The following is a 27,928-nucleotide window of genomic DNA, read 5'->3' as shown; positions in this document are numbered from 1 at the left end:
AGGCGGGAAGGATACGTATTTATTAAAATATAGCCTGTATGTGAAAATGTACCACGTGACTGTAGTAAAATAAAAATAAATTAAAAATTAAAAAACGTTTTCTGATTGTTTTTCTTTTTTTCTATTCAATCGGGTTTTTTTCATGTTATTTTTCAAAGAACACCGGTTCAAGCCAGTGCAAGTACCGCGTCGTAGTGGTCGTAGTACATCGGTACAGGGGCTGCACGATCCGCGGATCTGCCGCGCTGTGATTTTCTATTGGAGCCCGTAACAGTTAGACACATTTTCCATTGGCTTCTCCGTGGGCGTGTGCTACGCCCTCATTTTATTTATATGCATTATCATTGGTCTGTGGGAGTCCCTGAGCGTGATTGGAGTACATGTGACCACTCCTTCTGCTTTCATTGGCTCAGACTGCTGTCATCACGCGGGAATGCGGAAGTAGTGTAGTCTACTGAGTCACCGTTGTGTCAGCTGATTCTTCTGAGTGAGTAACTCGGTTTAAATTTCAAAAAGAAGTGACTTTCTGTGTGCGTTTGGCAGTGACACAATTTGCACGTTAGAAAAATTTGTTAGGCTTGTGGCGTGTCATTTGTTTCAGCCGTTGAATATGTAAATTGGCGAGCTTTTCGCGCCAGATGGTTAAAGTGAAGCTATCCGGCAGTTAGCACGATGCTACTTTGCAAACACGCGTACATAGCGCACGGGTTTATGATAGTCTGGTGTCTGGTCTGTAGTGCTGTGGCACAGGTCCCTGAGGCGGGCTCTGCTTTCACTTTAAGCTCACATGTTAGACCTGCCACACCTGTTGTCTATGTCATCAAAGCATCACACACTTTGACATCTGACATGATCACGCGCTTTGCAGGAAATCATTGCAGAAAACCCCGCCTAAATGATGAGTTTATAGAGAAGTGACACCAGTGGGTCATTTTACATCTGATTCAATTATAACAATATTTTTTACTTCGTATTGATTTCTTGTTGACATCTGATTGCGTGTGGATCGAAGCATGTAGGTTTAGGGGGCAGTGGGTTAAATGCATGCGTGTTTTGGTAGGTCTGTGAGATGTCTTTAAAGACTTATTTAGAATTGACTTCGGTTCCTTCAAAGCTTTTTATATTTATCTATTTGAAGATTTCTTTTTTTGTTCATTTAGATTTGTTCAAAAATATCTCTTGCAATTGAAAATAGTGGCACACTTTCTGCTCATTGGTTTTACTCTTTTGTGTTCCATTGTCAAGCATAAGATCGATTTAAGAGAGGTCAAGCACCTAACGGGGGTCAACTTGGGGGGGATTTGTCTGCATAAACCCAGAGTGACTGCAATGTCAAGTGGCCATAGCTGAATTGTTGCTTTTGTTTTGGTCTTATGTGTAAAATGTGTGTGTCTTAATTTGTTTGTAGTCACATTTTGACAGAACAAATGAGTGAAATGAGTTTTGCCTTTCAGAAACCCGTGGCGTGGCGGTGAAAGGAGGTTGTGTGACTCATGTAGTGTCTTCTATGCGTGGAGCGAGTGTGGGAGAGAGAGGAGCTGTTAGAGGGCGGGACAGCACAAGGCATGTCGAGCACCAGGATTACAACTAGAATAAAGTGTCAGGGAGCTCCACAATACAGCCGCTGTACAAGGTACCTAGCTCTAGTTCCACTGAAAACGGCTGTGCCAAGTTTGTAATGCATCTGAATTCAAATCAGAACAGGTAAGGAGAATGAGAAATACTGATTTTTGTCATTTTTCTCCCCCCTCGTGTGGTGCGGTGTGCAAAAGGGGGTGTGTCAGCAGAAAAAAGAACTGGGTACAAGTTTATGCAAGTTGAACCGTACTTAATGTCACGTTTAAACATTTGTCTATTGTGTACGTCAAATCAAAAGTAGTTGGTTATTACTGTTTGGTCTATTGGACATAATTTGCTTACAAAAAAATCTAATCTGTCATAACTTTTGCTTAGTTACTTTTACTTTTTGTTTGACTCAAAACCAAAACCCCAGCTCAAAGATAAACGCAATATTCCAAATAACTCAAAACTGTTAGCATTCATTTTGAAAATCATTGTGAACTGTATAAGAGAAGTGGCTTGTTTTAGCCCTTCACAGCCGCTGTTCCATAAACTCTTTGGCTTGATATACCTTTAGAGTAGTTGTTTTGAACATGTCCTCCTTAGATTATATTTACTTTCTCTCTGGATGAACATTGCATGCAAAGATTGAGCAATTTTATTCTTCATTTTAGTTTAACTTCATGCATACAAATAAAACTTTGATTGGATGAACAGTGAGTTACCAGGTGAAACATTAGACGCATAGTTGATCAGTCAAAAAGTATTCATTGGACCAGATTAAAGTGTATTCCAGTATCTATTGTGTTGCAGGTGATTTCTGGAGCAATGTTGCGTTTGTCACTTTTTCCTGCTGGTCATGTACGGCTGGGCAAAATGTCACAATTTTCAGTATCTCGATAAAATATGTCAACATTATTTTCCCAGAGCGTCAGAAATGTGCTAAAATGTGTGTGTGTGAAAGTAAATGAGGTTCAAGTATTCTTTCGGAAATATCTCCTACTTTAATGAAAATGTGTGTAATTCAATAGATTAAATTTAGTTAATCGTCATTATTCAGGTAACAATGTAATCGTGACAATTTAAGAAGCAAACTTTAGTCTTTGTAATTCAATCTTTTGCCCTTAAATTACACCTGTCACCTTAACTTTATTTTGTCATTCAAAAAGTTTGATTTCATAAAGCTGTACGATAGGGACACGCGCTGGAATAGTTTTTTAATTCAACTGTTTTTGACTTTTTTCGGCTGGATTTGAGCGTTTTTCGTTGCGTTCGTTGTGTTGTTGTGACGTGAGCTAGCTCCGAGTGAGCCCACCAGCCCCCCCCCCCGCGCCCTCCGGCCGCGCTAAAGTACGGCGTGTCGTCGGTACACGTTTATATACACGTTTATATGAAAGAGGCACTTCACGAACGATCGGGACACGCACTGGAATCGCTTTAATTCAACTTGTTTTGACTTTATTCGGCTGGATTGAGTGTTTTCGTCGTGTCGTTGCGATATGTCTTGGCTCTGAGTCCCCCGGCTCCGGCCCCGCCCCCCGGCTCCGGCCCCGCCCCCCGGCACAGCGTTTCCACAAAGGAGGAACTCATGAAACTGCGGAGAACAGTCGTCTTACCCGGAGATCGTCACGTTATCCCGTCGCAATACTGACCTAACCTAATACTGATATGCAATTCTGTCGTATGTGCAATTGCTGTTGGAATTCATGTGCAATCTATGTGCTGTCGTGACACATATTCATGTGCAATTACTGTCGGGATCACATGCAATGGTATTTATTTCTTTATTTATTTGTCTATGGGAGTTTTTATTTATTTATAGGAGATCTTCTACTGAAAGTGTTTTTCAGACTTCCTATAAGTGATCTGTTCTTCTGTATCTACCTCTGTATCTTCCTGCGTTGCACCAATGAAATTTCCCCATGTGGGACAATAAAGGAATATCTTATCTTATCTTAAAATTTAAGAAAAGTAATGTAAAACAAAAGATTTCACTGTTGTTCTGTGTCCATAATTGTGACTAATGGTTAAACCGTGATATTTTTTTCTCACAATAATCGTAACGGAAACATTACATTATGACAATATCGTTCCAGGATCAGATCACGTTTAGATGTTTTTCATCTCCATATCGCCCAGCGCTTTGATCATGTCACTCGATCCACAGCAGACCACACATGTGCCCTCATGTCTGTCTGCAGATACTGTTGACATGGAGTCTGACCTCATTTGCTCTGTAACATGCCAGATTTGTAATTTGGACAGTTTGTGCTCAAAAAGTTTTCATAACTTTGGAAGAAAAAAAACGTGACAATGCAAGCGCTTCATTGATAATTAATGTGTTCTTGTGCTGTCTTTGCTGTATTTGCTTCACTCTGTATTTCCTGTTCTTAAGGAATGCAGCTCTTTGGTAAAGCGTGTTCCTCTGTTGGCAGGAGCTACGCCTGGCACGGCAGCAGCGCCCAGTAGAGGAGCGGGAGGGACCTGTCAAGTGCCCGGATCCTCTGTCTTCACACTGGCCGACAGCATGGTGAGCCAATCAAAGCTAAAGAGCTAATCTTACATTGTTATGTCCTACCCTGGGATCAAAACTACACACTTATAGTTCTGTGCGGTGAGCAACATTTTATATATCGCACTTAGTCTGTCACATTCAGGAAGTTTCTACATGTCCAAACTGAGTACACTCAGTAAGTATTTCTATAGTAATTAAGTTATTTATATTATTAAACAAACCATTACCCACCACATGCATGTTTGCTCTATTCAAGTTGCACATATCAGACATCTGTACGGCAGTTAAAATTAAAAACTTTACACAGCAATAATAAAATGGTTGCACTTTGAAACACTAAAGGTGTGGTGGCGTGTGCGTGTGCGCGCGCGCGTGTGTGTAGAATATTCTACATGTGACTGAAGACTTAATACAGCCACAGGAACTGTGATCCTCAAGCTGTTGCATGCTTTTGTTTGAAGAATCTGCTCCCCATTTCTGCCATGGAGAAAGGCACAGGTTACAACAAAACTTGCTCAAGTATTGGATTCTACATGGCTGTTACAATCAACATGGTTTATCACTTAAAAGCATAGGGCAATGAAAGAAGGAAGAGCGAAGTGACAAATTAATTTGACATTCATAGGGGCAACTATTAATGGACTGAAATAGGAAGTGTAACCGGAGGATGTGTCGTGCGTTTCTGCTCAACTAGATCCACAGAATGCCATTATGGGCCGGTGCCCGGCTCCACTTTTTATGGGACACAGCCACACGCCCCATTTGGGAGGCGAGGGGTGGGTTAATAATGTGTCCCACTGCAGAGATGGAGAAAATGTACGTGTTCAGCTGCGCCAGCGCAGTGCATTGAGTTATGTGTGTCTGCAATTATAAAGTGTCATTAAAGTCATATAAAGTGATATTTGTTCATCCAAAGTTGTAATTTATTGGTTCATGCATGTTTAAGTAGTCCTGTATTGCCTTGTTACTCGAGGCTCAAGTGCTCAGAAAAATCCTGCTTTCACCTACCCCTATCCCTGCCCACTTCTCTGTACCTGTCATTATTTGACAAATTAAGACTGAGTGATACATGTAGAGTTCTAAAATGTCATGTAACTATATAGTGTATATATAAAGTAAATAACTTGATAACGTACTTAAAAACTTTAACTATTTGTAACAGTGAAATGTTACAATGAATGTCTCCTTTTTAAGCAAATGGAAGGACACAAAATCTATCCAATACTTGACCATGTAACCGGTATGTTAACATTGTAAATGAGCTGCTTGATGAGGCTTACTGTAAGACTGTTTGCACTTTATTGTAGTTTTCCAGGAGAGAGTACACAACATTGTTCCTGCAATTTGTTCCAAGTGTAACCCAATCCACCTGCTCCTTTCTCCTCAATTGATTTCCAGCCTCCTGCTTTTTCAGTAAAACAAAAATGGATTTCAGTTATTCCAGTGTCTTCATTGTCCCTTCGATACAGAGGAATGATGGGGTCGCTTTAACCACAATGCATCAGGTTCTCTCTATGAATAAGAATGGTTGCATAGCACTGAAGGAAGATTGTCACCTTTAGTTATGATGTTGTCAGTTTGTCCGTTAGGCAAGGATAACACCTGCCTCAGTCATGAGCCAGAAATGTCAAGTGTATTAGAAGTTGGTCACCATAGTATTCCATTGCTTGTGTAATGGCAATTTGGCTGGTTGTTTAGGTCAAATATATCTACAGCTAAAGCACACACATTCTAAACTAATTGTCTGACTTGGTCTGATAGTTTCACTGCAGTAATGTGTCTGCGTGTAACCTTGTTGGTGATATTAATATCCCTGTTCTGTATGTATGTGTGGACTAAAAGTGTGCTGAGTGACTCGCTGGCCTCCTTTCCTAAAATGGAACCTGAGACACAGGAGGCCAAATGGGGTTTTGTACGGGGTGCTGGGTGCGGTCCGTCGCGGAGTGAGAGGCAATGCTGACCCAAGTTTTTAACATTTTGTACAAATCATGGGCCCGTTCCCACATTTGGCTGAAGGTCAACTAAATATTTTTAACAAGACATTGATAAATGTGTTACAATATATTTCTAGGTCTCACTAATAATTATATTTTAGCAAAGTTGATTATTGTTCTGCCATAATGGTAAGTTGAACTAGGATAGTGGTTTGGTAGAAGTGAATTTCACCAATGAAAAGCTTGTCCATTTACTTAATGAAATCGCTGAGATCATGAGGCATTTGTTACATAAAGCTTTTATTCTCCTGCAGTTGCCTGTAGATATAAACTAAACTATTCGGTGTGAGTCCCACTACATATGAATATGCTCTTGATTATATGGCCCCCATGTTCCCCGAACTGGTATTACCGTAATAGTTATAGATGTATATTAGCTACTGGTACTTGCTGTCTTTTGAGTGAGATCAATATAATTTAATACAAATGCAAATGTCATCATTTCACATAAATAAAATTCCATTGTACGCACGCAGTTAACATGGTGTAAGCCATTGTACCCATGCTGCTGCGGTGTGCAGCGTGGCTCTGTGTTACATAATGTTGGGCTTCATGCAGGCAGCAGCTGAAGGCGAGAGACTGTCACGACTCTGATGGGGAGGACACCAAGGTTAGAGGGGGAGGGGCTGTGTGTGTCCCCCACTGTGCACGGCTTTGCCCTTGACTTCTTTGTTAAAACACAGGACGGTGCTGCAGAACCTCCATCAATACAAACCTTGCTGAGAGGTTTAGAGACTGCTGTGTCACGTTCAAAGTCTAGACACAGTGGGTCGGTTTTTCACCTGTGTTACTGTTGACTGTTCACTGTAACAGTGCTGCGTGTGTTTGTCCACGCGTGTGTCCTCAGCTCATGTCTGACGGCAATCCTGCACTCAGGCACTCCCTCAGTGCCTGTTGATGCTGCAGAACACTCTGTGCTGTAGCGCCTCGGTGCCGGGGGACAGGCATATTTATGAGGGGATGTCGGTGAAGGGTGAAGAGGAGGAGGGTGGGATGAGAGAGATAGGAGCACGTGAGTGTGAGCGCAGGAGGATGCTGCGCGTGCAGCGGGTGGAGCTAAGAATCAGGCTGCTCCCTCCTCAGCCTCTTCTTTCCAGCGCTCTCCTTCGGCACTTTCCCTTATTCCTTTGCCGCACATCTGCACAGGTATTATGGCTTCATCAGATTGCTCCACTTGAGTCTTCATCAGCTGCTTCTGAGGACAATTACTTATATAATGTTTTGGACTTACAGTAATTTATAAGCGACAGAAGCTGCGCCTAGATCAACATGCTCTGTCCTTCAGTGGGAGCTTTAGAAGCCTGATTGTGAGTGGACGAGACGACTGCGCCGCATCTCTGTGGATCCACTCTGAGCAGAAGGAGGGAGAGGATAGGAGCAGAGGAGGTGGAGAGGACGGGGCCGGGGGAAGAATGGTAATGCCGGCTCCTCGTGCTTGTGCTGCGCTGCTGCTCCGAAGGCTGTGTGTCGCTGTAGCACAGCCCTGCTGCTCCTCGACATGAGCCGTACAGGGAGAGCATCCTGCTCCATGCTTAACTGCTTTGTAAGTTCTTTATTTTACATACGGTATGTTAGTCTTGTAACATCCAATCACAGGGCCATGCGTCTGAGGAGACAGAGGGGGTGTTGGTCTCTGCTCATAAGGGCTGCAGTTATTAAGTAACCATAGTGACTACATATACTGGTAATGGAATTACCTCAATGTGTTCCCCGGGATGAGATGACGTGTTTTTATCACTGATTCCTTCACTCTCTTCTTTGGTGCTGTGGAGCTGCTGGTGTGTGAGGCTCAGAGGCCTAAGTCAAACATGTGGCACGTTCAGAGCGTCAGAGCCCGCTGCCCAAACTCTCTAGCTCTGTGATTACAGAGCCTCTTTATTTAATTATTGATTGGTGTATCGCTAAAAAGCAAACTTTAATGCACTCTATGATTAGCAATGATCATGTAGTCTTATTGTCACTTTTGTTGTACTTGTCTACTTTGAAGTAAAGTCCACTGGTCTGTGTACTTTCTGGTCAGACACAACAGGAGTGACACGAGTAGTTTTAGCTGATTGTGGACCTTTCCCTCTTTATCACAGTATAATTTTATGTATATGTCCTCCATAGCACACTGTTGTGAGTGCTAACTAAACCAATCGTGTGTGTGTGTGTGTGTGTGTCTCTCTCTCTCTCGCTCTCGCTCTCGCTCTCGCTCTCTCTCCCGCTCTCTCTCCCCACCTACCTACAGCTTTGGCTGGAACAGGACTGTGCAGTCTGTGATGCTAAAAAAAAAGGGTGTCCATGGCAACCAGACACTCATAATTTCAAAGAGTGTGTTCCTCTGGGTTGGTAACGCCATTCACACGCTGAATTAGAAACCAGACCTGCTCTTATCCTACTCGGCATCCGTTTATCACATTTGTCTAATCAGCTGATGGTCTGTACTGAATATATAGTTTGCCGTTTCACCTCTGGGGGACATGCATGCGCTGCTGTGATTGGCCGTTGGACAGAGCGTGGGGCGGGTGCACAGGCTCATAGCAATGACGAGGCAAAAACGTGTCGCTAGTGGAACAAGCTGTGCTCCAGCTTTACAAGTGCTTTCAAAGTCGGCACCAGTCATTCAGTTTTAGGACTGCATTTTAAGTGGAACCAGACAGTTTTTAGTGTCAAGAAACTATGGTTAAATGTTGGATAGACTTCCTCAATGATATGTTCTTTTTTTGCTCAATTCTCTCTCAAAGTACAGAGTGTGTGCCCTGCATTAAAACTGTGCAGGCAGTGCCAAGGATTTACCTATAGTGCATTACATAACGTGCAGAAGAAGAGCCAAAGCAATGGATTGACTGTGTGCTGTGATTAGATGTATGCACTTCTATACTGTGAAGCCTCTGGAATCAATGCTTCTCCTGAAAGTCTGGCACATGTCCACAAGGTAAAGTCCTTTTTAAAATGGCCACTGTAGATCCACAGGATCAAACTGCCCAGCAATAGTCACAATCCTCACAGATGCATATAAAACTGACATGGCTTTGCTGGCGTTAAGTGAAGACGGCAAAAGTCAACGTTCAATGTAGTGCGTAGTGACCAAGTTCACCCTAAAGTTGTTCAAATGTAGGCCTTCAGGACAGACGGACAGTACAGCGTGAAATGGGGATGAGACTGGGGAAGGACATTGCAACAAACTGTCGAGCCAGATCCAAACTCATGACAGCAATGCAAGAAACCCAACAGTTAATTTCATTATGTTAACACCAAGATTTTGTCACTTGTTAAGATAAGATGACCTTAACCTGAAGTTGCAACATCAATTAGGCACAGAATTATAATGATAAAAACGGATAACTTAGAAAAAACTCTGTTATTTTATACTTGGTTTACGGATTTTTAAACGAAATATACAGGCGGACTAAATATAAATATAATTTCCATTTTCAAAAGATTTTTTCTTCCGGGTTTGCCCAAAACGCACCTCGAGAGGAGAGGGGGGGGTAGACGAGGCGCACAGGAGCGTGTGACAGTAGATTTGGCGTGTTTTGCATTGGTAGAACTGACGCTTCAAAGTGTGCACCCTTAGTCACGGCAAAACGCGCTGGAGAAAATGTGTTAAACAGGTTTAAAATGTATATTTGCGATATAAAGGCGTGCAGCAGACAGGGAAACGGGCGCTTTCCAAAATAAATGACTCCCACAGGCTTTTGACGAAAAATTGCTTCATGCGCTCTTATTTATTTTATTTATATTGTAGAAATCAATAATATAAGTGCAGCAGATCCGTAAACCCAAGTAATAAAATAACTGCGGCCTTATCTTGATAACAATATCACTCTTATTTACAGCTGTTATATGAACAGAAAATATTACACTAGGGATGACTGACATTGTCACAGTATTGCACATGATTATGAAGCTGAATGACATTTTCAGGGCTAACAGTGTTTATTGTAGTCTGACAGCAGCAGGAAGAAAAGACTTGCGAAACCTCTCCTTCACAGAGCGAGGGTGGATCAGTCCATCACTGAAGCTGCTCTCCAGAATGGACGGTGTCCTGCAGGGGGCGACACTCATGGTCCAGCATAGATGTGAGTTTAGCCAGGACCCTTCTGTCCCCCACCTCCTGCACCGAGTCCAGAGCGTAGCCCAGGACGGAACTGGACTTCTTGATGATTTTGTCTAGGTTGTTCTTCTCCTTATCTGTGCTCCAGCAGGCCACACCGTACAGGAGAGCTGAGGCCACTACAGAGACGTAGAAGGTCCTCAGGGGTGGCCCTGTCACTCCAAAAGACCCGAGTCTCCTCAGGAGGTTGAGCCGACTCTGGCTCTTCCTGTACAGTGCGTCTGTGTTATGAGTCCAGTCCAGTTTGTGATTCAGATAAACACTCGGGTACTTGTATGAGTCCACTCTCTCAATGTCCCGTCCCTGGATGTTCACTGGTGAGGGAGCAGCAGAGTGGCGTCTGTGGAAGTCCACCACCATCTCCTTGGTCTTCCCTACGTTGATGAGGAGGTGGTTCTGCTGACACGCCCGTCTACAAAGTCTTGCGCTAGTCCTCTGTATTCCGCATCGTCGTCTGTGATGAGTCTGATAATGGCATCATATCAGTCATCATATCAGAAAACTTCTGCAGGACACTGTCTGTGTCATGTTTCAGGTCTGCAGTGTAGAGTATGAAGAGAAAGGGCGCAAGGGCGGTGCCCTGGGGCGCCCCACACTACAGGTCCGAGGTCAGCCACACGGTCCCGGGTTCTCAAACTGGGGTCGGTTTGTGAGGTAGTCCAGGATCCACTCCGCCAGGTCATAGTCCACACCAGCCGTCTCCATCTTGTCCCTCAAGCAGCAGCTGGATGGTGTTGAAGGCGTTGGAAAGATCACAAAACGGAATCCTCACAGCGCTGCCAGGCTTCTCCAGGTGAGCGAGAAAGCGGCGCAACAGGGAGATGATTGCGTCCTCCACTCCAAAGTCAGGCCGGTATGAAAATTGCAGTGGATGCATGGCTGAGCTCACAGTGTCTTCATCGGATGGGACGTGAGAGCCATTGGCCTGTAGCTGCTGAGGTCTTTGGTGCGCGGTTTACCACACAGGAGGTTTTCCAGACCTGTGGTACCACCCTCAGCTTTAAGCTCATGTTGAAGACATGCTCCATAATTCCACACAATTCATCTGCGCAGGACTTAAGGAGCCTGGAGCTGATGCCGTCTGGTCCTGCTGTCTTCCTTATTTTAATCCTCTTCAGCTCTCTCCTCACCTGTGCTGCTGTGACAGCAAGTGGTTGGCAGGGGGTCTGTGTGCTGGGGTGGATGGGTGAGTCCAGGTGGAGTGGTGAGCTGATGGTCTGAAGCAGAGGTGTGAAGAGGAACGGGTGTGGGCCTTCATCCAACTGTAGAAATGAGCGCGTGCAGCTGAGCAGGGGAAGGGGTGGGTGATTGATAAAATCTCCGGAAGTGAGAGTTTAGATCGTTTGCCCACTGTAAATACCCCTCTGTCTGGAGAGGGGGGACTATGAAGCCTGACATGGTTTCCACACTCCCTGAATGTTCTGCTTCTGCAGTTGGGTCTCCATCTTCCTCTTTTAGCTGGCTTCTCCCTGCCTGATCTTCCTCCTCAGCTTCTTCTGCACAGTCATCAGTTCCTCCTTGTTCCCTGACTTGAAAGCTCTTTTCTTCTCCCTCAGCAGAGCTTTCATTTCTGGGTTAATCCATGGCTTGTTGTTTGGAAAACACCAAACCGTCTGGGAAGGTACAGTGTTTTCAAAACAGAAGTTTATGTAGTCCGGGATGCACTCTGTGATTGTGTTAATGTCCTCCCCATGTGGGTCATAATGTTCAGTCCAGACAGTGGTGCTGAAGCAGTCCCTCAAAGCCTCCTCGCTCTCAGCAGTCCACCTCGTCACCTTACGGGGCACCACAGGCTGCCCGTGCACAATGGGTTCATACACAAGATTGTAGTCAGAATTACCCATGGGAGGGAGGGGGTGATGAATAAGCCTCCTTGGTGTTGGCAAAGAACAAGTCTAGTGTTTTCTTGTTGAAGTCACCAGATACTAGGAAGAGAGCCTGTGGGTGCTGGGTCTATAACCTGCTAGTGCAGGAGAGAAGGGCTTCACAAGCATTGTCAGCGTTGTCAGAGGGGGCCACATACACTGCTATCACAATAATGTGAGAACTAGACTTACTCAGTGGGAAGAGGAACCAACACTTTAACTTTAAAGTAAAAGTGCTGTTACTTATAACTCAAGAGTAAAATTATAGTGTCAGAAACCTATTCCAAGAAGCAACATTTCTAAATGTAACCGAGTACTACTCACCTCTGATGAGAGCACACATTTACGTGCACTAAGAAGTCTGGCTCTCCTAAGCAACCAAACTCGACCAGTCTTGTCCCATCTTACATGCAGCTAAAAGAACAAAATGGAGAGGGGCTGAGGGACATTTGGGGCAGACTAGTAATTTAGCATTATCACCAAAACTTTGCAGAGATGATTGCTAATAAAACACATGGCCGGTGACTGAGAGCGCTACAAAGATGCAAAGTACGGATTTAGCAGGGAGGTGTCGATAGCTTGATCATAGTATAATATCCGTCTGAAGTTGAAGTTCAACCCCGCCTCTGCGGAGTGGGCTCCGGCTTCTTACCAACTACAAGCCCAGATTCCCCCATGCTGCATATGACCGGAAACTGACTCAGCATCTCAGCTCCTTCTACTGTAGGGTTTGATGTGACCTGCTCGTTAACAAGGAACTTTATGCACTATGGCACCGGAGGACGGCGTGTTTTATGACTTGCGTCTTTGGATTGAAAGGCCTGCGGTCCGACTTCTGTGCGTGATGTGCGGATTGTCCCACAGGTCGGGACATGTGCACTTTTGCTTTAAGCTCTAAACTCATAAGCCCGTTTCTCTGTGAATATGCTTTTGATTGTAATAAAATGCACATAATTTTACAGCTTATCTTCCAGAGAATGTGACTATGGAGGTGAAGTTAAGATATTACATTATTTCTCAGGTGCACAGCCGTTGTCACCAGTTTAGTGCTTTCAGGAACTTTTTCCCAGTAGTCCTGCTTTAGTCCTGCTTTAGTCCTGCTTTATAGATTATGAATGTTTTTTCTGGTAAATATGGTTTATTGAGTCTTGGGATTTAGTCCTGGCCTTGTCCTTGGTCTGCTTTGAACTACCGGTTGTCGAGTCAGGTTTCTGGTCAACACTAGGGTTGCCTTGCCTGGGTTTTAGTTTTTTTGTCCTGTATTTAGTAACGTAATATTATATTTTTACTTCTCTGAAAAATAAATTCCTATGTAAATTTTCTTTTGTTGAATTGTGCCACTATGAGTTGTTTGTGGAGCTTATAGAGGTAAAACATAAAAGTAGGACCTTAGCCTCCTGGAAAATATAATTGGAGAAGCCTGCAATAGGCTGTTGGTTTAATGTGTTCCGGCGGACCATTCAACTAAAAGACATGTTTGAGGCTTTATTAAAACTCAAGAGGTTTGTTGTCTTGCAGTTATATCTAAATATATTTTTAAGTTCTTAAAATAATTTTCAGGAGCTTCAAATATTTAAACTAAACCTAGCATTTTTGCCAACATGCCACAGTCACATCTATAAAAAATGTTTACCAATGTTGGGCACTAATTAGTTGCAAAGTAAGGGATTTCTGAATCAGATTACTTTTTTACTTACTCACAATAATCAAATGTGTTACAATTGTAAAATGGTATATGGTAATTAGAAAATGACTTGCCCTTGTAACGTTTGTTACCTTTCCCCCAGTAGTAATCGGATGTAGGATCGGAAGTAATCTGACCAACACGGCTGTTTATTCCATGCAAGTACAACAAGCTAGACTAAACATTTTAACAAATTAAAATGCTAACCAATCGTTTCAAATTCAAGAAAGAAATCCGTTGAATCATTTTAATCCGATTCTTTGCCACACCGGTTGACAACGTAGGCTGCTATTGGCTCATTTTTAGCCTGTGCACCAGTATCACTGGTGTGGGCTTGATAAGAACAATTTACTACCTTTTTAACTAGTCTCAGAATGCAATCCAACAGTTACTTTACAACTTTCATGAGAGTATTTATTTCTAAATGACCTTTGAAATATTTAGTCTTGGCAGAAAGCTGGTGCTAGAATACGAAAAGCTCTATCACTGTTTGCTCAACACTGCAAGACCAGGCGCAAAGTCTACTGGGTTTGGCTCCAGGGCCAAGTGTTGGGCAGCCCACCTTCTGCCAGAGGGCAGTGCATAAAGAGCAGAGGGAATGCAAAGGCACTGCTTTACACTCTATAAAATGAGTAGGACAACACAAGCCTTTTACAGTATTGTATTAGACAGGATCATGATGCCCAAATATATAAAATCTAAGTGTAATATTATTCTTTTGTTCTCTCTCACTGTACAGGGTGAAGAGGGTCCTCCCAGCCTGGAGTACATCAAGGCCAAGGACCTGTTCCCCCAGAAGGAGCTGGTCAAAGAGGACGAGAGCCTACAGGTGAGCTGCCTCATGCTCTGCTTTACTGTAGCCCCACAAACCTCAGTAACTTAATGGTTGAACACTTGTCCACGAATTCAAAGGTCAGAGGACGGATTGCCACTCTGAATCTGAACCGTCTTGGCAAGACACTTCAATCACCTTGTCTAGTGAATATGGGGAGTGAAAGGTCTGGCGCAGCTTGGAATCCTCGCTTGTCCTTCTGCCCCAGGGCAGCTGTGGCTACATAAGTGACATACCACCTCAGAGTGTGGCGTGAATGCAGTACTTTGAGAGGCTTCAACAAGCCTGTAAACTGTAGACATTAATTTGAACTGTCAGAGTGCAAATATAAGACTATCTGCACTCTATCACAAAGTGGCACATGTCAATAGACATACTGGCTGCTGATGAGCAGGCTGTAAGAGTCTAATGGAAATGATTAGGGAAAAAAACAACTGATAAACTGCTCCAGAATGTGTGGGCGAAGGAATTCAGAATGACCAAACTATTTAGATAAGCCTTATTTATCAAAGGTCACAATAACGAGGCAGTTACTTTTCAATGGGTGGGGTTTATAGTTTATAGCTATTTATCATCTGTCGAATAAGGCTTGATTTTTATTAGATTAGAACAGCAATTCAATGTTTTGAGAAAAAACTAGTAGCTCAAGTTGATGTACTGATTTACTAATCTAAATAAACGGTTTTAAAAACATGTTCAAGATGTCCAGATGAAGCGTCACGAATAGATTATCTAAAGGGAAGAAAAGTGTCTGGAAAAATGTTATTGAAGCCTGACTGACGGCTCGCGTCTTGTACAGCTCTCATACACTACCCTGTCCTTGGTGCTTTTCATGAAGCCTGCTTTCACTGCACACTGTAGTGTGTGTGAATTGAACACGTGCGTGTCCTCACTGGCAACGGCTTCAAGCGGAAGTCACGACTCGGAAGTCAGCAAATCTTACCTTCCCCCTCCCCTCTCTTCCTTTCTGCGCTTCTCTCTACTATCTACTCCCGCTAGTCCCTGTTCTACTCTGATTTCTGCAGCTCAAACATGCCACAGTAGTTGTGCGCACGCCTTGGAGCTGGTGACTCATAAACTACTTTTGGATCAAAGCTTGTTTAATGCAGCTGCCAGTCTGAAGCTTGTTAACTAGAGAGCTCTCAGCAGCAGATTGTGCAATCACATGTTTTTCTACCCGTTATACTTTGAATGTAGTCTGAGTCCATAATAAATGCATATTTATTTGCATGTGATGCTTTGAAAACAATCTTATTCTAGATATCTAGGACAAATTTTCCCATTTCATCCAAATACTACAAATGGTTAAACTAGGCAGTCATGCTGTTAGAGGTCCTAGTGCCGGGGCCCGGCTGCTTACATTTGGATAATACAGAGTACAACATGCTTTATTTCTTAAGTTAAGCTTACTCCCTCTTTTTTCCTCTTGTCCCGCCACACTCCTGTCACTGATGAGCAGCGACATCCACAATGATCATAAATGTCTGTGATACAGATTTTACGCATGTGTGTTCCTTAGACAAGAACTGTGTATCAAAAGCTGTTTATTCTGTGCCATAGAGCTTATTAGAAGTGGTCTGGATTTTATGACAAACGATAATCCCCATCTGGGCTGCTGCATGACCTCTATCATATGCCTCACTGGGTCCTCCCTGCGTGACTCAGCAATGCATGCTAACATGAGCTCATGCACACAGCTGTTTCTAAGCAACTCTGTCTCACTCACAAGTCACAACCACCAACGGGAAAATAAGGCCCCCATTTCAGCCTCCACAGGCCTGTGGCATTCATTTACAAATTTAATCTAGTGCTTCTGGTCACCTCTTTTGAGAAACTATCACATAGTCGGTTGGCAACATATGTATTTGTTCCAGCTCTTTGCTGATAACAAAAAATGTTAATGGACAGTTTGGGATCCCTCGGGGTCTCGGACCAGACGAGTGTCCACGTCGCTGCTCATTGAGGCTATGCCACAAGCCTTCTGTGCCACAAAGAGCCCTCTGTAGAACTACTCCACTCTAATTGGGCCACTACACATACAAACACTCCAGCTCTGTGTCCTCCTTGTTCTCACATGTCTACTGTTGTGGTCCACAATCAGTATGGAGTTTGTCTTAATGCATTCATTCGAATAGTTTGTTTGTTTATGACAAATACAATAATAACTTCTGCAGTCTAGACCCAGTCAACAGTCTTGTATTGTGTCCCTACAGGTGCCATTCTCAGTTCTCCAAGGGGAGGGCGTGGAGTTTCTTGGCCGTGCCAATGAAGCCATCATTGCCATGTCTAACTACAGGCTCCACATCAAGTTCAAGGACTCTGTCATCAATGTAAGTGGCCCTCATAGGCTCTCATAAAGGTGCAGTTAGGACGGAGAGAGCTGACCAGCAGCACCACATCGCTACAGAAATGGCCTTTCCTTTCCCCACACTGTACAAGTCAAACTGTGCCCAATAAAACTACTTTTAAATGAGGAGTTTTTGCTCCACTGCAGCCTTGTATCTGCAACACTAGTGGTTTAACGCTGGGGTACCTGACGTTTTTGTGGTTAATGATTACATTGTGTTTTCCACCAAAGATTATCTTAAAAGCAACACTTTGTGACAAAAAAATAGACCGTTGTGCGCTGTCTGCAGCTTATAATAAAAAAACCTCAACCTGGAGGCAAAAGCTGAATGCAGCACTCTGATTGGCTGTGCGTATATTGTTAAACTTAAGCGTTGGAGCCATAGGCCCCTCCCTATAAAAGGAGCCATACAAACCTGTTGGTCTGTTTGCACCCAGAGGAAGGCCACGTAGGGCTGAAACGCGTTGGTTGGTATTTTGAGCTCAAAGCCATGTTACAATAAAGGCTTTTTAATTATTTTTTGTAAATCAACAGAGTGCCTTGTTTTTTCTTGTCTGTGGGAATACTAAACATAATTATGTTTATATATATTTACCGTCTACCCGAATAGGCAACTTTTTGTTTTTAATTTCACAGTTTTTTTGGACATTCAAGTTATTGACGAGTGGCACAGAAGTAGATTTAAAGGAATAATGGATTTTTGGGGCGTAATCTGAGTCTCATTTCCTCATGGCGTGGACAGCTGAGTAGTTCTCTCACATGTCAATCATTCTCGGCATCCTATTGCACACCTGCAACCTCGTTCCCAGGATAGCAGCATGTTTCCCTGGCTGCGCATGCGTGGTTGATATGCGGGTATGTGTTTAGCAAGTTCCTTCATCGTACAGTACAAAAATTACGTCAGAGAAAGACCGTGTTCGAGCTCAGAAGAGACGGAAATCTGAGGAGACTAGCGATCCGTCGCGCTAATAAACAAACGCACGTGTAGCAGCGCGACTGTTGTGAGCTTCTGCACGAGGTTTGATGGTGGGCGGCCTCTCGGAAAGAACAGGAGGGTGGGCGGTGAGTGTGCGCATGCACATTTTAACAAAAGGTCGCTTGAGTTCTCAAATCGGCGAAAAATCCTCTATTATTCCTTTAATAACCTACTTCTGAATTTTTGAAAATCAGGTATCCCATATTTAACAGGTCCTAGAGGCTTCACGAGCAGAATAGCATTGGCACTGCAGACCAGCGTCGCTCCACTTCTGACGTCAGGGCTTACTCACACAAACGGCTCAATTGTTTCCATTCAGAGCGAAATCTCAGTCTTCCCAAAGTCTTATGTCATCCTTTCCAGGACTCTTTGACTGAAATTCAGCTGAAATGCGTTTAGGCATTCATCAAGAAGACGTTCATAGACTGTTCTATAATAGTGACCATGTTTGCTCCTACTGCAACCCGGGTAACTTAGCTGAATGCACAGCGTCTGGCCTGCCCCCTCCACGGCTCACCCCTCCAAAACACTGATGCCCTTTGCCCTTTGCCCCTCTACTTGTTTGTCTTTCCTTCATAATTTCCATTGGACAGTCTTGTGTAGCAGGTAGCCCTCTCACTGTGTGATCCACTCAGTTATCTTCCATTGTTTACACATACTTTAACACTTTGTTAGTCGTCTTTTTTATTTGATTTATCCATTTCCTCCTGTCTCGTCTTCCTTCTCTGTGTGTTCCATGGTGTCACTTTGCATTAGAGCTACCCAAGTGTGGACAATGAGATATCTGTGAGTATCTTCAGAGTCACAAAGAGCCTTGTTTCTGTTCACTAACATTTAATTGCATCACATGTCTTGCTTACATAAGTTTTCAAAGCATTGTGCAAAGCCATCGTACGTTCATACTAAAACAATGCTGTTCTGTACGCTTAAAGCTCTTGTGTGATGTGGTTTAGATCCTTTAGAACGTCCGTGTTCCTGTGCAGAAGATGTAGTGGACTCTACACTGTGCTCTCTGTCTCCCCCTATAGGTGCCTCTCAGACTCATAGAGGGCGTGGAGAGCAGAGACATGTTCCAGCTTCACATCATCTGCAAAGATTCCAAAATTGTTAGGTAAGACAGGTTCTTGTTTACATAATGCCGAATGTTTTACTGGTCTTGATGGGAGATTATGTTGATGATGCATTCTATATTTTTGGGTTTTTACATAGATGCCACTTTGCGACCTTCAAGCAGTGCCAGGAGTGGGTGAAGCGACTGAACCGGGCCGTCGCTCACCCGTCCCGCCTGGAGGACTTGTTCGCCTTGGCCTTTCACGCCTGGTGTCTGGGAGGAAGTGCTGACGACGAGGACCAGCATCTTCACCTGTGTCGCCCAGGTGCGCAAACTACACTAACCGTTCACTTTTTAGCCGTGCTGCAGATGTAAATGCACAAGTTTAATAGTTCTGTGTCGCGCTCTGGTGTGCAGGGGATCATGTGCGCCACAGGATGGACATGGAGGTCAGGAGGATGGGCTTTGACACACAGAATGTCTGGAGAGTGTCGGACATCAACTGCAATTACAAGTAAGTTCCATTTTTTTAAGTGTGGAAATGTTTTATTGTGGTCACAGCAGTTAATATTAAAGCATGGAAACATGATTTATTCAGCATTGCAAGTAAGGGTGGGTGATTTGGACAAAAACGTATAGCTTCTTGTTTTTGTTTCTTTGGCAATAGCTCAATAACTATATTTAGATATTATATCAATACAGAAATGTGCTAACGTTTGTCTTTAAACATATCAGCTGAGAGTTAATGTTCATACAAATGTGAAATGTCTGTGAAATGAATCTCACAGTGCAGAAATATCACCGTGTACCCTTATTTTAAAGTTTACAACATCACTTTTTCATTTTGAATCACCTCTTTTTTGGAGTATTTTTTACTTTAAACCATATGCTCGATTTTCAAGTCTAGCATATCTTCAAAACAACACACGATATTATCACATTTTGGTTTATTGCCCACCTCTAATTGCAAGAATGTTGCTTGCTTTGGATAGAACAAAATGGTTTGAACTAAATGTAAACTGAATTTTTTTGTATGTTGATTTTTTTCTTCTTGCATGATGGCTGTGTAGAATTCAGTGCTTTCTTTGTTCTCCCATTTTGAATCAGTAGCTCAGACACTCTAGTATACTTGTATTTTGAGTTGTTTCTTTATGGTGTTTATAAAAAGTGCTCCAAAAGCCAGTGTAGATCCCAGGAGCCCGTGTCCTGCTGAGCGAGACAGACACAGGACGAGCGGCTAATTAAACTGGCTGCAGCCACTGAGGCCCATGACTCGACACTTTCCTTCAGAGACTCTGCACTGGGCCTTCCCTCTGTGCGCACAGAGAGAAAAGTGTAATAACGTAGAGGAAGGCACAACAGGAGACCGATGGTGTGGAGCTGTTTCACTCAAAGCTAATTAGGCAGTAGTGATCCTGAAAACTATAGTGTTTGTAGTTCTGCTGCTCATATTCAGGGATAAAAACACTCACGCATAATCATATTGTGGTTCTTATGATATGATGTGGCTCTGTGCAGGCTGTGCTCCAGTTACCCCCAGAAGATTCTTGTCCCAATCTGGATCACTGACAAAGAACTGGAGAACGTAGCCTCCTTCAGGTCCTGGAAGAGGATCCCTGTGGTGGTCTATAGGTTTGACTCTTTTTACTTACTAAATCCGTCACTATATGTACTATATCGACTGTTTTAGGCTGTAGTGGGTCAAATAATGAACAGCTATGATTCATTTAGGAAATATTATCCTGCTTTGGGGTAATTTTGTCAGTTTGTGGTTTGTGGTCTTTTCTTTAGAAACAAATGACACTTCTAAATTATTTATTGTAACAGGCAAACCTGCTTATTATGCGCTCACTAATCTGTTAAATACATTACAGGCATCAAAGAAACGGGGCAGTGATTGCACGTTGCAGCCAACCTGAGATCAGCTGGTGGGGCTGGAGGAACACGGATGACGAGTACCTGGTCACGTCCATTGCTAAAGCCTGTCAGATGGACTCCGGAGCCAAAGCTGGATGCAGGCCACGAGGAGACACCCACGACTCTTCGGATAGTGATTTTGGTAAACTATTTCTTTGTGTTCTGACTATTGGTAACATGTAATGACTGTTCTGTAATAAGACGCCCATCACTGCACAGTAATCATGCCAGACTGTGTGATTTCCCAGACTCCTCTCTGACTGGAGGTGCCTGTGATGACAATGTTGTGCCGCATAAGCTGCTGATTCTAGATGCTCGCTCATACACTGCTGCAGTGGCCAACAGAGCCAAAGGCGGAGGCTGTGAATGTGAAGGTTAGTGCCAAAAAAATATACTACATATATTATTTTATATGTACAAAATGATTTCAGACCCTTTGACACTACGTTCTTTGCCTAGGATCCAGAATACTCGCTACTTCAATTCTTTTACACAGTCTGGTCGCACTTAGTCAAACTGTGCCGTGCAATCAGATGCTCTTATTTCTGTGGCGCATCTCAGATTAACAGCGTTTTCTGCTTCTTTGAATCTGCAGAAATACGTGATGTGTTTCAGTCCCTGTGATATTTTCCGTTTTTCTTTTTTACTCATAAGCAGCAATATTTGTTTTGATACGGACAGACCATGTGCAACCACGATTGGCTAATCCACCTGTCAATCAGACCCATCTGAACTCGCCGAGATTATGGAGTGACCAGACTGATATCCATCTGTATAGAAATAGAGAGATTTCATTTTGGATCTTCCCCTATGGACTATGGTCCAGCAAGACCAGATGGTAACACAAAAAGGTCATATTATTTTGTGTTTGTCAGTTTATTATCTAAAAAAAAATTTTAAAAAGCATTTTAATTATCATTGGGGTGTCAAAATCGGCGGTCAAAATCGGCATACAGAATGCTCTCTTCCTTAGTATTGAAACAGTACCTCATTTCACCTTGTGCTGTTTACAGAGTACTATCCCAACTGTGAAGTCATGTTCATGGGAATGGCCAACATCCATGCCATCCGTAACAGCTTCCAGGCGCTGAGGGCTGTGTGCAGTCAGATCCCAGACCCCGGAAAGTAAGTGGATCTATTTGACCTTTCTTTACGGGGGTTCTCTCCTTCGCTCTCCGCCGCCACTGTAAGGCTACACCACATACCTCCACATGAGCCCGTGAGCCATGCACCGTCAGTCATGCTAACCTCATTTCTCCCATGAGCAGCTGGCTTTCAGCGTTGGAGAGTACACGTTGGCTCCAGCACCTCTCTGTGATGCTCAAAGCTGCCGCCCTGGTTTGTTCCGCACTGGAGCGAGAGGGCCGGCCTGTCCTGGTGCACTGCTCAGACGGATGGGATCGCACACCTCAGATCATCGCCTTGGCCAAGATACTGCTGGATCCCTACTACAGAACATTAGAGGTGGGAGCTTTGGAACGATTATTCTTCTACTGCATTTTCTTTACATCTTTATTAATGAGGTGATGTTTTTGTAGGGATTTCAGGTGCTTGTGGAGACAGAGTGGTTAGACTTTGGACATAAATTCGGGGATCGCTGTGGTCATCAGGAGAACGCAGACGACGTGAGCGAGCAGTGTCCTGTCTTCCTGCAGTGGCTGGACGGTGTACACCAGCTGCTCAGACAGTTTCCCTGTTTGTTTGAGTTCAACGAGGCCTTCCTGGTAACTGTAGATGTGTTACAAATGATATCCCCACTTTTTACATTCATAAAATCAATGACATCCTCTTCTAATCTGTCTTCAGGTCAAGTTGGTGCAGCATACATACTCTTGTCTGTATGGTACATTTTTGTGTAACAATGGTCGGGAAAGAGAAGCGAAGAATATCTACAAACGCACTTGTTCAGTCTGGTCTCTGTTGCGGGCAGGAAACAAGAACTTCCAAAACTTCCTGTACATCCCTTGTCATGATATGGTAAGTCCTTTCACTCACTCCCTCTTCTCCGCATTAGATGGGGAAAGTAACTAAATAATGCTTCTTTCTGTGGCTGGTCTTTTAGTGTCTTTAAAAATCTCATGTTCGGTCAACATCAGACAGCGTTGTAAACAGCTGGTAACTCCTCCTGTCCTTGTGTTTGTCCTTGTGTTTGTCCTTGTGTTTGTCCTTGTGTTTGTCCTTGTGTTTGTCCTTGTGTTTGTCCTTGTGTTTGTCCTTGTGTTTGTCCTTGTGTTTGTCCTTGTGTTTCTGCAGGTGTTGCAGCCTGTCTGCCACACTCGGGCCCTGCAGCTCTGGACTGCAGTGTACCTGCCCACCTCTTCTCCCTGCACTGCTGTGGACGACTCTATGGAGATCTACCTTTCTCCTAATGTTAATGGAGAGGCGCTTACTTCCCGCTCTTTGGACAGGTATCTTTGAACTAGACTGCCATCTAGTGTCCCAAATGGAGAATGCAACATTATCAATTCAATGTTCACTTGTACTTTAGGCCTTTTTCTCTCATTTGGCACCTTTCTGCGAATATTTCTATTTGAAACAGACTAAGCATTATTTTGAATTTGTTTTTATTTTGATCTCCATTAGCTGTGAAAGCACAGCTATTCTTCCTGGAGTTGACAGTGAGAAGTGGCTTATCTGCTCCTTCACAGATGAATCAGTATCAGAGCTGACTTAAAGCAACAGCAGAGAGCAGCTCGACATTCAAGACTTTTATTTAACCCAAATGTCTTAATTTAGAATTTTAATACTGAATTACAGACTTTTAGAAACTAATCAGAATCAGAAAAGGTTTATTACTATTGTCAATGAACAGAATTCACAAACATAGGAACGTGCTTTGGTGATTCGGTGCAACATAAGCATAATAACATGGAAAATGGCGCTAAAATAGGCTTTTATTGGCACAGGAAACCTTGCTTAAATAAATGGGTTTGACTTGAATTATTTGGTAGTAGGCTCTATGCACAAGTGGATAAATCATTTGAATTGTGCAATATGCTTAAATGAATAGGTCTTACAGGCCTTCATTATTTTTTGTCTCTTTTGAACATGCAAACAAATTGATGGGGCTGAGGGATGGAATTGGTGTCAAGCCTTAACATTAGTAACGTTGCATTTGCATCTTTTAACATAGACTTCCGAAGACGCGCTCCATGGAAAACCTGGTGTCTGCCTTTGAAAATGGAGCACCGCTTACCCGCACTTCCAGTGATCCCAACCTCAATAAGCATTGTCCTGCTCTGGAGCCTTCCTCTGCCGTTGGAGGGAGTTCTGACACCACCACCCCTGACAGTGGCCTGGCCAATGGTGAGGAGGAGGCATACCTGCCCAGCTCTGCTGCTACTCCAGAGGACGGTCCATCTGAGGAGCACTGCCTCACCACACAGCCACTGCCATGTGCGCCTCTTCCTCTTGCTCCTGCTATTAACAACACTCCAATCCTCCAGCAAATAAACCAGGACACATACCCACCAGACTCTGAGCCTACGGCAGAAGACCTCATTACCTGTAGGACTGTGGACACCCCTATGTCCCCCAATCACCAGAGTGAGCCCTGTTTACCTCTCCCCTGCAAAAGTGCACAACACACCACTGATAGAGCTCCATCAGTGCTCAATGAGCACCACAACGACCTCCCAGAGTCTGCAGGTCTGCTCGTTTTAAAGCAACTAAGTCCAATTCTTCCAATGGAGGACTCAACAGAAACCCTGACAGGAGAGGAGGAGCTGCCTCACTCCACGGAGACCTCTCCTAATCATTTAAGTAACACAGAGACTGAAACAAAGCCAAACATAAGAACAGATGTAGTTAAAGACGGGACAGCAGCTCCTATGATGCTGTCTGACTTGTCACTGCTGGGGCCTCACTGGGACAGTGTACAGGGCTTTGTCCAGTCGGCCTGTGCTGGGCACACGGCTATCAGCCGCTCTTTGCAGCCCGGGGCTTTCCAGAGCCGCCGTGTTGCTAGTAACTTGCTGCGATCTGCGGCTGTGGCCAATGCGGTGCAGAGCTGCAGGAGAGAGGCTAACCCGGCCACCTTCTCCATGTCAGCACTTCCTTTCTACAGCTCTTCCTCTTGCTCGCCGTCCCCGTCTCAGATCCCTGCTTACCTGGACGACGACGGTCTGCCTGTTCCCGTGGACATGGTACAGCAGAGGCTGAGGCAGATCGAGGCGGGATACAAGCAAGAGGTGGAGGTGTTGAGGCAGCAGGTGCGGCAACTGCAGATGAAGCTGGAGAGTAAACAGTACGGCAGCCCTCCCTCTGAACCAGACATCGACTATGAGGACGATATTGTGAGTATTTTTTTGTGCACGGCTTTGGATTGTTTGCCTTTTAATGACCACATTTTTGTCATGCATTTGTTTCCAGACTTGTCTGCGTGAGTCGGACAACAGTAATGAGGACGACTCCCTGTCCAGCCACAGTGAGGACCGTCTGTCTGAGGGGAGCTGGGATCGAGTGGAGCCCAAGGACACCGAGGTATGTTTACAACCTGTTCAGCTCTAGTCTCTCTGCTGCACTGTCCACACTCATGTCTGTGTCTGTAGGTCACTCGGTGGGTGCCTGACCACATGGCCTCTCATTGTTTCAACTGTGACTCTGAGTTCTGGATAGCCAAGAGACGTCACCACTGCAGGTGCTCTTTCTGCCATTTCCTTACAATAAAAGCACCAGTAAAAACCTGATTCCTTAGTATTTAATATTATAAATGTGCTCTAAAAAAATTTAAAGCCATAAGTAAGTTCAAAATACAAAATTGACAAAGTTGGTCCAAAAAGTGGGCTTAATATGGAAATGTTGTACAGTACTGTATGTACAAATGTATAAAAGTAGAATAAATGTGTGCAAAAATATGATTATTTGATCTTGTGTGTTCTTATTTCACAGGAACTGTGGAAATGTGTTTTGTAAAGACTGTTGCCATCTGAAGCTGCCCATTCCTGACCAGCAGTTGTATGACCCAGTCCTGGTCTGCACCATCTGCCATGACCACCTGCTGGCGTGTCGGACCCGGGACATCCGCAGCCAACAGCTCAAGAAGGCCATAGCTACAGCCTCCAGCTGAGAGACGGCTCTTGTAGAATTTGGCTTCTCCAGTGTGTCCTTGGGGCCACTCGACTGCCACTCGCCTCTGGCTGCTGTGGCTGCTGTGGATTTTACTGTGCAGACACGAAGAGGGATGGTTTAGCTCGGCCTCGGTACTGAAGAGATGCTCTGAGACTGAACAGAAAGGTTCATCAAATGAGAGACACGGACAGATGCAGGTAACAAGAGTTTCTCCATTGAAAGCTCTGAAGAGCGTTAAAGTGTGAAGAGCTGCAGCATCGCAACCTCCAGTTTTATCAAGTCGCTGTGAGGGCGACGTTTGAACCACACGCACCCAGCTGAGACACAGTGCTATACTTGAGGACAATCTGTTTTTGTGGACTCTAGAGCCTTCAACCAGAAAGAGAGAGTTGCTGCTACAATATTTAAAAATATGATTTTTTAAATTCTTATTTTGTGCACTACAACATTTTGTGTATTTGAGCAAATTCGAGACCAAACCTGAGCAAAAGGGAGAAATGGCTGTTTACTTGTCCATATCTTTTTTTTCTGGAAGACTGAATGTAAAATGTTATGGGTTAACTGGACATTACTGTGCATTTTGATGGGTTATTTGTTCATTGCAACAATGTGTGTTCAACATTATGTGTTGTCAATGTGGTCCTGTCTCTTAATGCTTTTCTCCAGGAAAGAAACGTTGCAACATTGAATGATGTGGAGCAGTGTGTTGGGCTGGTGTATCCTCGCTGCATTCATGGTGTGTGGGGGTTAATGAATGGAAACATCTGGAGACTTTCTGACTCAAAGGTCATTTGGACATACAGAGGGTCTTTACGGTTCTTATTTTGAACCTTGGTGTCCACCTGACTGACGCCCGGCTTGGCATCACTCTGAAGACTGAACAATGTGTTTGTTCAGGGGCGTCTCTTTAAATGTTTGTGTCTACTGGTTCTTTGAGACAATTGTGCCATATTTTGTCAGATGTTTTGTCTCTTTATGCCGTAGTTTTCCAATTGGGCACCTTAGTTCTAATCAAGCTGCTAAAAACGCAAACCAATTTAAGATTAACAATTGAAATATGTGGTTAACGTGTTAGTTCATATTGACACCAAGTCACAATGTTAAAGAGAAACAAGCTGTAACATAGTTCTCTCGTTTGTAGTGCGAGCTAAAGCTTGTCACTTGTTGTAAAGAATTGCACTGTTGAAGTTGAATCCCATGGGTTAAAATTAAAGATTATATTATGATCTGAAATTGTGTTGCTGCTGATTTTATATTTGCAGATCTGCAGAGGGAAAGGTTTGTGTGAAAATGTGTGTCCACTCAAATCCAGCACCGCTGGGATCAAGTGTGTAACAAGATGAACTGCTCAAACAATCACACTGCACCAGGAATATTTGAAGTGGTGATCTTTATGTCCCTGCGGCGTAAAAATGCATTATAAGAAAACGAGTCTTTTGAAGTTACAATATTCCCTATTCAATTACTTTTATTTTCACAACAGCAGTTTCCTCGAAGGGCGACGCTGAAAGCAGATTAAACAATGTTCATGGGAATGTCCCAAAGTCTCCTGTCCTTAGACAAATGTCCCAAACTCCCCTGTCCTTAGAGCAAGGAAAAACTACAAAATCTCTTTGGATAAAGTAGAAACCTTGAGGAGTTCCATAGTGAAGGAGACTCCCTCAGACAGACTTCCATTTGCAGATAAACTGTGGAACTGGAACCAGTTCTTTGAGGCAGATGAAGAGGCGTTCATCTGGAATAGAGACTGTTTCTCCAGACAATTGAACATCTGAATCAACAAATTGGCATGTAGCTAATAAAAATCTATGGATGTGATTGAAATAATAAAAACGATTTAGGAGCACATTGGACAATGTTGTTTCCACATGAAGGCCTGTATGTTGAGAACTAATTGACCAAAAGCAAAAATGGATATATAAAATATGAGTTCTGCCTGCAGTGTCTCGCCTTTAAAATACTTTCAGCAAGTTTATAAAACCGACCTTTTACAAGCCCAATCTCAAAACATTTTGTAT

At 43.7% G+C, this 27,928-nt stretch overlaps 1 protein-coding gene across 5 annotated transcripts; it reads left to right on the top strand.

Moving 5' to 3' along the window:
* Positions 1-381: 381 nt before the first annotated feature.
* On the top strand, positions 382-27,143 carry mtmr4 (myotubularin related protein 4). 5 transcript variants are annotated; one of them, XM_072446635.1, is made up of 20 exons: positions 382-491; positions 3,999-4,090; positions 14,457-14,546; positions 16,763-16,879; positions 18,629-18,658; positions 18,901-18,983; positions 19,082-19,248; positions 19,341-19,437; positions 20,442-20,555; positions 20,798-20,982; positions 21,089-21,214; positions 21,854-21,965; positions 22,109-22,304; positions 22,379-22,564; positions 22,647-22,817; positions 23,094-23,248; positions 23,974-25,135; positions 25,212-25,322; positions 25,391-25,479; positions 25,731-27,143. In XM_072446635.1, exons 2-20 carry the CDS (start codon positions 4,088-4,090, stop codon positions 25,906-25,908), a joined length of 3,372 nt encoding a protein of 1,123 aa, XP_072302736.1. In that variant the 5' UTR covers positions 382-491; positions 3,999-4,087; the 3' UTR covers positions 25,909-27,143. The 5 variants fall into 5 exon arrangements, with proteins under 5 accessions (XP_072302736.1, XP_072302738.1, XP_072302737.1 ...); XM_072446636.1 differs by lacking the exon at positions 382-491 and adding an exon at positions 1,545-1,704 and having other exon boundaries at positions 3,996-4,090; XM_072446637.1 differs by lacking the exon at positions 18,629-18,658 and having other exon boundaries at positions 383-491.
* Positions 27,144-27,928: the final 785 nt, after the last annotated feature.

Source organism: Eucyclogobius newberryi, unplaced genomic scaffold (assembly GCF_026437365.1).
Source record: "Eucyclogobius newberryi isolate DKJ021-1_F unplaced genomic scaffold, fEucNew1.0.hap1 SCAF_15, whole genome shotgun sequence".
In the NCBI taxonomy this organism is placed as follows: Eukaryota; Metazoa; Chordata; class Actinopteri; order Gobiiformes; family Gobiidae; genus Eucyclogobius; species Eucyclogobius newberryi.
The sequence above is the reverse complement of the archived record's forward strand: the minus strand, read 5'-3'. Positions and strand labels throughout refer to the sequence as shown.

What these genes read in the sequence shown, in the direction of transcription:
- mtmr4 (XM_072446633.1), top strand. Translation starts at nt 7,568, where the DNA reads ATGAGCCGTACAGGGAGAGCATCCTGCTCCATGCTTAACTGCTTT. An exon ending in AAGAGGACGAGAGCCTACAG is followed by an intron (nt 14,547 to 16,762) that starts GTGAGCTGCCTC and finishes GTGTCCCTACAG; the next exon opens with GTGCCATTCTCAGTTCTCCA. An exon ending in TCTTCACCTGTGTCGCCCAG is followed by an intron (nt 19,249 to 19,340) that starts GTGCGCAAACTA and finishes TCTGGTGTGCAG; the next exon opens with GGGATCATGTGCGCCACAGG.